At 36.8% G+C, this 12,261-nt stretch overlaps 1 protein-coding gene across 3 annotated transcripts in view; it reads right to left on the bottom strand.

Annotated features, from left to right (window-relative positions):
* MAP3K2 (mitogen-activated protein kinase kinase kinase 2) overlaps positions 1–12,261 on the bottom strand; it is a 53,295-nt gene that overhangs the window by 6,963 nt on the left and 34,071 nt on the right. For 2 of the 3 annotated variants that reach the window (XM_032115378.1, XM_032115380.1), the window contains exons 11-16: positions 9,731–9,826; positions 6,977–7,183; positions 6,100–6,248; positions 4,144–4,275; positions 2,877–3,006; positions 1,621–1,798 (exon numbers count right to left, since the gene is read on the bottom strand). In XM_032115378.1, the coding sequence (XP_031971269.1) occupies positions 1,621–1,798; positions 2,877–3,006; positions 4,144–4,275; positions 6,100–6,248; positions 6,977–7,183; positions 9,731–9,826 (892 nt within the window). The remainder of the gene's footprint in view (positions 1–1,620; positions 1,799–2,876; positions 3,007–4,143; positions 4,276–6,099; positions 6,249–6,976; positions 7,184–9,730; positions 9,827–12,261) is intronic. The other variant, XM_032115381.1, reaches the window with a different exon arrangement.

Here is a 12,261-nt window from a genome sequence, read left to right as displayed (position 1 = left end):
CAACTTCAGCACAAAACAGGCATTGGAAAAAAATGGCATGTACTGGTATACCTTTATCTCAAAGTTACACAGATCACTACCTATGTCTCCACTTCATTACTCCCCTGGGCCAAAAGCTACTACCTCAGTGAAGGGATAATTAGATATTCATCCAGGCAATACCGACTGTGGTAGGGCTCTGCCAGCATCCAGTGCTCAGCAGCCTGACACAGGCCACACACTCAGCACTGCACTTAGAAGCTTTCCTGCTCCTTGAGGCCAAACAGAAATGCAAAGCATCAGGAATGCTCCAAGCATACCACGTGTGTTGCCAGCTCATTAGAAATGCACAAGTTATCACTAGTGAATAGTGTGCAAACATAATATGGCAGCTGAAAAACAAAAGCCCTACTTCATGTTATCTTCTCTTTTAGTTAAGGATACTAAAAATATACTTATATTGACAAACAAAATTTTAAGTTCCTAAACAATCTTTGTACACAAAACTCATGTTTAAAGAATTTAGGAAGGCAGAAGGGCATACAGCATACATATTGCTAGAGAAACTATTCTAGAAGTTCTGAAAGATCAGCATCTTCCAATTACAAGTGAATGATACTGCAAAATGGATAGGCTGGAATAATTTCCCAATTCTTCGAAAGTTTGACTGTTTTTCAAGATGCTTGCAAGAAGTTTTGTGGTTAAACAGAGGTACATTGCTTTACACAGTAAGGATTTACTGACTGACAGAAGTCCAACTTCAGTATTTTTTCTTAAGTTTCCACCAAAAAACACACAATAACCTTGGTACCAATACTTCAAATTTGAACAAGTCAACTGCTTGAAATTATAAGGTTTCTCTATTATTAATGTGTATCAGAGTAATTACTAAGTAATCTGAAGTAGCCTGAATTAATTTCCCTGAGGTTAAAAGTATTGCCATTGGTTGGCTATAATGTAGTTCCTTTTTAAACACACAGTGTTACTACTCCTGCCTGTCTGCTGCTGCCAGCCCACTACTGCATGTTCACAGATCAGCTGCAGTGCAAGGAGTCTCATTGCCAAAGTCATCTGTCCACTGGGCTGGAGCCATATTAGACTGTGGCATATTACACAATATTGCACTAACCTTCCTTTTTGAAAATTACCTTTCTCTCTTAGTTCTTAAGTATTTACTAACAAAGCAAATTATTTTTTGATACTCCCTTTAAATCTGGCAAATTCACTCTTAAGTGTTCAGCTTTTAGAGGACTAGCATTTTATTTTCTGCCTTGCATCAAAGGTATTTCAGAGTTAAAGTTTCATTACAAGACATTGACTGAACTGATGTTTCAAAGCTTCACACATTGCTTTCAGCCAGTACCTCTCCAGAACTAAAAAACAGTTTGGTAATCCTAACTTTATGCAAGGCCAGTTCAAAGGATTCTCTTATGATCTCTAAACTGATGGGCTGAGAAATTGCCACACGAAAAATTAAATTTCAGTGTTAAGACTCTCCAAATATGACTGTCAGTGCTCACATTTGCCACCTTCTTCAGCTTAAATCCCAGAATGAAACACTGCAGCTTCAGATAATAAACACCTACTCTCTGTTGAAAATGAAATGACACTTCTCAGTAGAGAAGGGTTTTTTTAACATACCAGATGTCTGCTTTTCTGCCATACCCTTCTCCACTAATAACTTCGGGGCTCATCCAGTAGGGAGTTCCTGTGACAGACTTCATTCCTGTACCAGAGAGACAGATAGTCTGCAGTCGTTTGCTGGCACCAAAGTCACCAAGCTTCACATTGCCTGCTGAGTCCCGCAGAATATTTGCTCCTGGAAGGAAGGGAACACAGCATTACCTTCATGACAGACTCAAGGTTTTGGTGTGGAAAACAGTAACAGAAGTTTGGATTCAGGGATACAATTCAACATCAACCCAGGATTTCAAGCCAGAGAATTTACTCTCTCTGCTCATGCCTACTGCACTATTCTGGAGTTCAGAAAATAATGAATTGTACACACTGGTTTGCATCCTACGCCTTTTCTAGGAAGGGGCAGTCCCTTTGGAAAGCCCTCCTGACAAAATAAGGAATGTGCCATACATGGGAAATTTAAAAAAATGGGAAAGGAGTTTCCATGCAACTGAAAATGTCTCCATACTATTTTAAAGCAAAATCCCAGCTTGTGTTACACATTTATTCAAAACAGTTGTCTGCCCAAGATGTACAAATTGACTGTGATATCTCAACCTCCTCTGGAACAAAGCACTGTTGATACAAACCAACAGGAAAATGGTAAAAATATTATGGAATACAACAGCACTGTGTTCAACACACCTATTGTGCACATCACCATCTTCCTACATATTCACACCTTGCTTATGCAACACTTATTATGTCACCTGTACCTATCTGCAAATAGCAAACATCTCATCAGGCTTCCTAGCAGTAAAATGGAAGAAGTCTGCTCAGGCAAGTCACCTCTGCCAGTCACTTCTTGTACCAGTGAAGTGCTGGGTAATTTCTATATAATTAATGAAACGAAACTCTTAAATATAAACTTTCGAGTCATGATGCTTCCCTCTCCCTCTGCACATTCTATTTCTAATGACATCATCCTCCAATATATTTAAAACTATTAATAGTAAAATAAAATCAAAGGAGTTTGTCCTGATTGTTTTGCAGACGGAGACTAAAGAAACATTGCCAGAAGTCTGCTAGAACATCCCAAAGTTGATTATTTTTCTCTCCCCAGGTTACAGCAGTGACAAGACTAAAAGATGGAAAGCAATCACACTGATTTTAAGTCAGTATTTCAGTATTTCAAACTTAATTGCATTTTAGTGCTTCACATAAGACTGGAAAAGGATCAGTAATAAAGAGCACTGAATTGTGCACAGAACTATCATTACCTTTAATATCTCGATGGACAATCATATTACTGTGCAAATAGTGAACTCCTTCCAAAATCTGCCGTGTGTATTTACGAGTCACATTCTCTGTGAGTGCTCCATACGATTTCAATTGGTCTTTGATTGAACCCTACGGCACAGAAGTAAACAGCACTAAAACTTCTAGAATTCAACTGAAATTCAATTAAATTTATACCTGAAACGTAGACATTTACAATTACAATCTGTCTTGATTTAACCTTAAAACTCACAAGCAGCTGAATAGTTCTAGTCCAATGTACAGAAAGAGAACAGCACCACTCTAACACCACCCTCGAACTTTTTGATGGGTAAGTGGTGATACTCAGGATGGACATAACACAGGCCCCCTTTGGGTTAGTTTATACTCAAAAAAACTACCACGTGCTGTAGGGTGGTGCTTTAGGTAAAAATTAAGAGGTAAGCAAGTCTTAGCTTAAAATAACATTTCATCAAAACCTCTTGGGTTTTTGCAACTATTTTTGTATAACCTGGCTTTGCCACACAGAGTTACAAACTGCTAAGATTACTTCTGTCACATTGCCCTCCAAATCTCAGAAAAACTCAAGAAATCCCCCAAAGCAAAGCCCAGAACTCAAAAAATGAAGAAGCAAACAAAAAACCCACCACCAAGAAAACAATGCTCAGACACTGCTTTTCCCCTGTGGAGTCTCATAGTAAGTAGACTGCTCTAACTATTCAGAAATACAGAGCCTCTGTTTTTATACGAGCATATTTTATTTAGCTCTGCTGACCCCACTTGGTGAGAAAATGAAAATCTACAGTTTTCTGACCTTATAATATTTCCTAACAAAGCAGAAGAGCAGCAGTTCAGCATGTACTAGTTGCCACACAAAAAGCAAGCACTAAGATTACTTTCTGTATGCACTTATTCCCACTCCCATCTTGGTTACCTTTTGTTTTCCTGAAATACTTGAAGCATGGCAAAACAAAACATTAAAATTCACAAAGATTTACATGTTTACTAATGATAATACTGTCTTTTCAAAGACATCGCCAGGCACCGACTTATGCCAAAAACAAACACAAAAAGAGCTTTTGTACGAAGCACTGTAATTCTGAAAACCCAAGCAAGAAATGCAGAAGACAGGAGCCTGCAAGCAATTGTTAGTACCCATCTTTGGTGACTGTTTTTAACTTGGACAGTTTTAAATATCTGTGTGCACTTATGCAAAGCTGAATGCTTGGGTGCTCATCACACTACACACAACCGATGGCTCTTGCTTACCCCAGGCATGTACTCCATGAATATTGAGAGAGTCCTTTCAGGCGGATCTCTCAAGAAGCCATAATACTGAACAATTCTTTCATGCAGCAGATTTTTCAGCAACTGAATCTCACACTCAAGTGCATTTACTTCCTGAAAGGACAGAACAGGAAAGATTTACCATGCTAGATGTAGTAAAACTAAGATTTTGGATTTGATTTTTTTCAAGCAGAGCAGTATGTACATAGTGAAGTGTTATGCAAGCTAAGTAACAAAATACTCCTGCAGCTGATGTAAAGTTTTTGCATTTTATAACAAGAAAATATCAATGCTAATTTGAGGTAATTAAAAACAAGCAAAACTATGTCTGTTCTATACATTATCTTTGGGATTATTTTGCTGGTTTTTCATTGTTTCTCTTCTCTTGAAGTTATGTTTATTTCAGAGCACAGCACATATCAATACATGCGTGAGGTCAGTGATCATTATGCAACATGTCATAAGCCTCCAACTGGGTAAAAAAACAATGAACAAAATACAGAAAAACCTCTCCATTTTAATCTTTGTGGTGGAGTAATTAGCATTAAATCTTAACTTTTCCAGTATGATATACTATACTTTAAAAATGCCTTTGAGTACCACTTGATATTGTAATAATGAAATACAACAAAGGAAAACACTAACAACTGCTTTCTCTGGAGCCATCCAAAATACTACAAATTTTGCAAAAGGAAGTAAGATATTTTGAAATGGACTGTACAGTTAAATGCTGGAAAAATACTAACCCACAAATTCAAACTTGACTAGATTCCAAATTTCACCTAGAAGTTTTTCATCAAAACCTGAATTTTTATCTGTCATAGCCTATTACAGATACCCTCACACTTCTGACACTAGAAAGAAAACAAATTTTTTTACACACAGAAGCACATATTACTACAAAATGCCATGATAAGTGAGATCACAAAACCGTTGCTTCAGGAGAGATCTACCATATTTTATATTTAACATTTCCAAAACATAATCAGTTGTTCTGTTACACATTTTAAAGAAGTAGCAACAACAACTACGCTAGGAATCTACAGCACAAATGATCCTTGACTTTTTCCTTGATCCTACATCACTAATAGCAGCAACTATAACTGGCAGCCACTCAATTCTGCAATCATGCTTACACCCATTGTTTCCCCGGCCTTGCTCCCCACAGTGCAGAACGCAGTCACAATGTAGGGAAAGCAATAATTCTCTTCCCATCCTGTAAAAAGCAGCAAGTATGGTTTGGGAAAAGAAGAAATAGACGATTGGTGCTACCTTTAAATAGTTTATCTCCTTCAGCATCTGGTATTTAAAGATGGACAAGCTCAATTTTAGAGAGAGAATGAACTAACAAGGAAACTTGTGCTCTTTTGAGAGAAACATAGTGCGTAACAGCAGCTAGTCTTGATGCACAACATTTAAAAGAAACAAAACAAACCAAACCCCAAAACACAGAAATACCCCCAAAAAGATGAAAAAATATGTTAAGAATCTCAAACTATCTTCTTAGGCAAAACCAATTTGTTTTCAGGAATTTGTTTTCAGGAACACTTAAATTAGTACAGCCTTTTCTGTTTATAAATGGAACTTCTTCTAATTCCTGTTAGTATAAAAATTATGTACTTCAGAGCACACTTCATAACAGATTGTTTAATTTTAAAGACCGAGACTGCACCAAATCAAATTATGCATCTTTACAGCATAAGGATATGTCTGAAAATTAAAAAAATGTGATGTAGTATTAAAATCAGGTAAGCAGACTAATTATCTGTAGTACTAACAAAACAGAATTCCTAACAAGGACATGATTTCCTAATATAACATGGTTTAAAACATGTTCAAAACATGTTCATCCTGTTCAAGGAAAGGAATGTGAGTCTGGTCAAGAACACCCCACTTCAGTAGAAGCCTTTTCCAAGGTCTCTCTCTCGTATCACTTACCTTGCTGGTTTCCGGACTATCGGGATCAAACTGAACTTGTTTAACAGCCAATTCTCTTCCAGTATCAGCATCGTAACACAGATATACTCTGCCAAATGCACCTTGACCCAGCAGTTTACCAAGTCTCCAGTTAGTTGGAGCTCGTGGTGCTGAAAATATAAGTATGTTTTGGTTTTCAAATGAGCTTGTTATTCAGCTGATCGAGAAAAACTGGAATACACAGAAAATAATTTTTTAAAAGACTACTTTTTCAACAACAGAGACTGTGTGTCCTAAACCTCACCATATAAATTACAAAGATCAGTAAAACTTCCTGTAAAATGCAAAATATGAGCTACTTAAATTTATTCACAAAATAATTTGTGGTAGAACTAGACATACTTAAAACAACTAGCAATAGCTAATCTGAAAAACAGAAAAAGCACGTTAAACAAACAACTTTCTTTTTAAAAAAATCAAGGCATAATTACAAGGTATGGGCTACTGAAGTCATCACAAAGTATATTTGCTCCTGAAATGCTACCACAAGTATGAAGCAGTACCACTAAAGATGTACAGTTTAACTGAAAACATGACAAACATCTGCAAAAATAAATAGCAACTGCAACCTACAAAACCCTTCTCAGGTCCTAAAGAGTCTAACAAATCACTTTTACGATGTTTTGTTATCACAGATGTAAATTCCAACTGAAAGGCTACATGAAAGCTGGCAGGGTAAGCAATTAAAATACTGATGAGCATAGTCTTGACCTTTGCCTATTAAAGAGATAAACCATGTTATTTAATGGCATGTATTTGGATGACATGGTAGGTTTTGACATGATATACTTGAAAAGTAAGAGTTTTACAGCAAGGTTCACAAAATGCCAGAACTTACAGCGGCTGGGTGGGCTGATGTCCATGACTGACAAGGTAGGATTGTCTATGTCACTGCCCCTCCTCCTCATCCGGTTATCTTCGTATTCTGGTGTAAAGACGCTGCTCCCACTGCTGGTGCTCAGCGAGTGGTCAGTGGGACTGAAACTAACTGGTGATCGGAAGTTGTTCCCCTGAGTCCTTCTGGCTCTTGGAAAAGTTTTACGACCTTCAATGATATACACAGAACATGAACGTTACACTACAAAAAAATACTGCAATGCAAAGTGTGCATGCAAATACTTCATGAATTCTACATCATCTCGTTCGAATCTGCCACAGCGGAGGATAGGACGCAATCATCATGAAATTTACTGGTTTAATTTTCCACCTAGAAGAAAACAAACATTCATCACAGATGTATATAAGGGCTAGACAGAATCAAAAACTTAAGAGACGAAAATTGGAACCAAATTCTGGAACTGTTCTGAAATATGATCAACATGCTTCAAAAACCTGGAGACCTGTAAGAGGAGAAAAGAAAATGCCCTGCCTCTGCTTTTATTGCTCTATTAATGTGCAAATACCAAATTTCTGATATTGAGGAGAACAAGATACACATTTACAATCATGTGGTGCCCAAGTAGCCTCTTCCTTCTGTAAACTATTAAGAATTGAATGAAGAGAAAGACTGACACATGGAATCAACAGGAAGACCACAAAAGTATTTAAAAAACCAAAACACGAGCATTGCAAAATTCAGAGGCGGCTACAGCATCAGATAAAAAATACAGAGCACTGATCTTCAACATATTAATTACAACCAAATGACTAACACAATTTATGTTCATCTATTTAGATAACACAACTATTTTTAGGATAGCATCTCTTTATTAAGTTTCATTCTACAGAACTCAGCATTAACTGAAGGAGTCTCTGATTCTTTAGGTATTACACTGGAGGAGGAGTTCTCAGAGGACTGAAGAAAGCAGATTAAAAAAAATCTTTGAAATAGTAGACTCAGAGTTATACACTAGTCTGGACAATTTAAATTCCAAGAAAGATATGCAAACAAGTTATTAAGCAGTTTTATTCACCATTGAGAAGATAAGAAAGGTGATAAACCAGTCAAAATTGGTTTGTCACTAATCCAGTTTTTCCATTTCAATGGGACATTCTCACAAGCCAACTCATGAAGTATTGCAGACCACTTTACTACATAGATTATACCCAAGACAGATTCAGAGCAGCTATTAGTGATTTCTCATCACTAAGGGGAAGATAACTGAAGTGGACATCCCCAACAGTTTATCTTTAGTCCATTTCCATACACTGTTTTAACTCATGATGTACATATGATAGAATTTAACACACTGAAATATTGCAGATGACATCATATTAAGTGTGGGTGAAAATCCATTTAAAGATAGAAATCAAAATTCACAGAGGTATTGGAAGTTGGAGATGATTCCAAAATCAGTAAGATGAAACTCAGTAAGGAACTACAATATAAATACTTAAAGAGAAATCTAATGTAAAAACTTACGAAGTGTAAAGCAATTGGTTGGCCTAAAGTCATGTAGAAAAGGATATAGGAAATGTAATCACAGACTGAAGAGCAGCCAGAATGGTGACAAGAAAGTAGGGTCATTCTGCAATATATTAATGTGACTGCTACATACCAAGGTCTGCTTATATCCTATGTTATACAAAAAGCAGCCATGAGAAAAGCCTCAGCTAAAGCAGGAGAAGAAAACTAAGGAGAGAAAACAGGTATGTGTGTGCTGTAGGTGTTATATAAGGGCAATGACCAATTCTTCACTGCATTAAAATGGAGTAACTAGTTACTACTTTCATTTGCAGGAAAAATGTCTTGGGAGACAAAGAAAGTTAAGTTATAAGACAAGCTATCTTGGAAGTTGGTTACATAAAGAGAGTGAGTATGTCTTCTGCTGAAGTCAATTTAGAGTTTACTTAAAAAGTCAGTGTGACAGACCTTCGCCTCTTTAAATCTTGCCTTAGAGCAAGGGACAGGACTGAAGCTGCATTGCAGAGCTTCAGTTTGATATTTCTGTGATTCCTGTAACATAATTCCATTTATTGTTGTGCTCATTCCGCACTGCAAATGAAGCCATCTGGTCTTGGGAGAAATTTCTTCATAATACTTCTCAACTAGCACTTGACACACCCTGAAGTATGAAAATCCTTCAGCTGCTTCTCTCTACTTCCCTTAGAAATTTAACACATGTTAAATTTATATCGATGTCATTACTTCCAAACCAGTTTTGTAGACACATTAGAAGGTGCTGCCTCACATCCAACAATTTTTTTTACCAGCTAATTGTTAATTCTCAGTTTAAATCACTGCTCTTAAATTTTATTTACTCTTTTAATCTAAGAAACTGTTAACAGGAACTCCACCGTACTTGGGATTTCGTAAAGCAAAACAAGAAGTGACAAAGTAACATACCTCCTTTAGATAGAAAAGGGTCACAAAGGTCAAAAGCTTATACTGGATGACTTGTGTGTGGCCAAAAATAGCAAACATTTCCACGGTTGTGCATATGAGTCAGGAATTCTGTAATCCATAACTTTACCAGAGATAAAACTACTCAGAGGTTCTATCAATCATTAGAATCTTAGCAAGTGAGTTTGGGGAAAGAATTTAAGCTTTCAATGTCTTCAATATTTTCATTTCATTAAGATCTTAAAATTTTATTCACATTTTCAGACAAGAAAAACAGATTAATAAAACTGTTGCAGTGTTCATACTTACCATCATTGTAGTCTTGTTGATGATATGAAATATGGTATCTTCTGGGATAAGTCCCCCCCTTTCCAAATTTCTCAAATATTGGGATATCATACTCTACTAGAAAATAAAAGGATTCATTTCAAAATTTAAAATGTGACAAAAGCCTGTCAAATTATTCACTCTGGCAATACAAACTTAAAATGGGGGAATGTATCAGAGGATATGAAGGGTTGAAGCATCAGAGCAAAAAGAGATTATAGAACAAAATCACACAACTCACAAGAACTAAAAGGACGTCAGTCAAAAGTCCCAAAGGATCAAGAATTCAACAGCTCAAGTGGTTTGTAACCTCTCGCTTAAAAGAATGTTGGAGGACTGAAGTATGCCTGATTACTCCTGTTTTAAAATCTTTCTAGAGGAGAAACTATTCCAAAGAATATAATTTAAAGTTGTATAAATATGAAAAACTGGTGAATGAATCAACACAGCTTGAATCACTAAAAACATTCAATAGATCCTCTTTCAAAAGTTATTGAAGGAGAAAAGTATAAGATAAGGGAGAAAGTCCCTCATGCATAAATAACTGGCTAGAAGATAAGTACATAAGGGAGGAAACAGTCAACAGTTCCACAGGAATCTGGGCTAAAACTCATGCAGTTTAATTATCCAAGAACTCTCAGTATAGAACAAGGAACAGTGAGGTGACAAAATCACTCTGCAAAATAAAACTAACAGAAGAATTAGAGAAGGCCTTTAAGAGTCTGTGTGACTGGATATTAAAGTTGCAGATGAAATTCAGTGTAGGCTTCAGTAAAGGGTTGTGATAAAGACTTCCAAAAAAGCAGCACCTGAACTCTCTATTATCTGAGAAGAAAACTAAACCCTGTAAGATACACTGAACAAAGTTTTGGTCTAGACCATACCAAAGGACTTAGTAAAACTGGAAAATTTTTAAAAGTACAGAGATGATCAAAGATACAAAATTGCTTCTCCATAAGGAATGTAGGCCTCTATATACTAGAAAAGCAACAGGTCAAAGGCAGACACAGAGGTCCATAAAAAACCCAAACCAAACCAAACAAATCCAACTGAAAATCTGTAACAACAACAAAAAAAAGCCTTAAAAAAAATCACAAAACACATACTTCTTCATAAAACACGATAAACTGCACAACTTTGTGTTGCAACCTACAGTTGATGCTGAGAAAGTTTATACAAGTTGAAATAGGGACAAGAAAAATTTGTAGAAGGAAAAAATCCATCAAATCATAGAAGAACATCTTGCATTTGCAGAACCCTTGAGCAATACGTGACTAGGAATATATTCTGAAAGAGGAACATTACACACACCCTTCTATAGAAGCCAAGTACTGGTTGTGGCAGGAGGAAAGACTGGGCCAGATGGACTTTTTTTCTGCTTCTGTTACACATCAAATCATGAGAAGAAATATTGAATATGGAATTAATGATTGCTGTGTATCCCACTGTTAACTGGGACACCAGAATATCCCATGAGAAAAAAACCCAACAAGCCCCCGTTAAAAAATATTGTAAAACGATCTTATTAGAAAAGTAACTGTAATGAACACAAATAAACTAGATTAGGATTATACAAAAGGCAAACTAATTTCTGACACTTCCAACTCTTTTGGTACTTATCTCTGCCACCTATATGCTTCTTACACATAGTTTTCATTTAAAAGTGGTGCAATCTGTTAAGCACTCTAGAATTCTAAAAAAAAAAACCTCACCCTCAGACATTTATCTGGATAAAGCTTCAAAATCAAAATAAAAAGAAGCCTCAAAGTATGCAATAAACCAAAGAAACAAAACCCTTTTGATTTTCTGGAAGCTAATTATTGTTCAACAGCAAAGTTTTGTAGCGAGACATGACTGAGAAGACACTTCAGAGCCCTTTCAAGGTTACCCTCTGCACTTCGCAGCCTGAACCCTGCACAACAACTTGGATTCAAGCCAGGGTATTGCATGAAAAAAACATTAGTGGTGATGATTAATTTATAGGCACAGCCCCCAGTTCTCCATCCTTTCACTTTGCAGTGCTTTCAATTACAGAAGCCATGAGCATTTCAATGTGATCCTTATTTCACACAGAAGAAAACAAAGGCTCCATGTACTGGTTTTGGCTGGGATAGAGTTAATTTCCTTCGTAGTGGTCATGTGGTGCTACAGTTTGTATCTGTGGCCAAAATGCTGTTACTAACATAGGGATATTTTAGTTATTGCTGAAGCACATTTACACAGAATCAAGGCTTTTTTTTGCTTCACACACTGCCCAGCCAGCTGGTAGAGTGGGCTGGGAGACACAAGAAGTTGGGAAGGAACACACCTGGGACAGCTGGCCCCAACTGACCCAAGGGATCTCCCATACTACCTGAGGTTGTGCTCTGCAACAAAAGCTGGGAGAAAGACAGAGGAAGGGAGGACATTTGTAGTGATGGCATTTTGCTCTCCAAGGTAACCACTGGGAGTGATGAAGCCCTGCTTTAGTGGAAATGGCTGAACACCTGCCTGCTGATGGGAAGTGGTGAATG

This window comes from Corvus moneduloides, chromosome 7 (genome assembly GCF_009650955.1).
Source record: "Corvus moneduloides isolate bCorMon1 chromosome 7, bCorMon1.pri, whole genome shotgun sequence".
NCBI lineage: Eukaryota > Metazoa > Chordata > Aves > Passeriformes > Corvidae > Corvus > Corvus moneduloides.
Note: the sequence above shows the minus strand (reverse complement) of the source record. Positions and strands in the feature narration are given on the sequence as shown.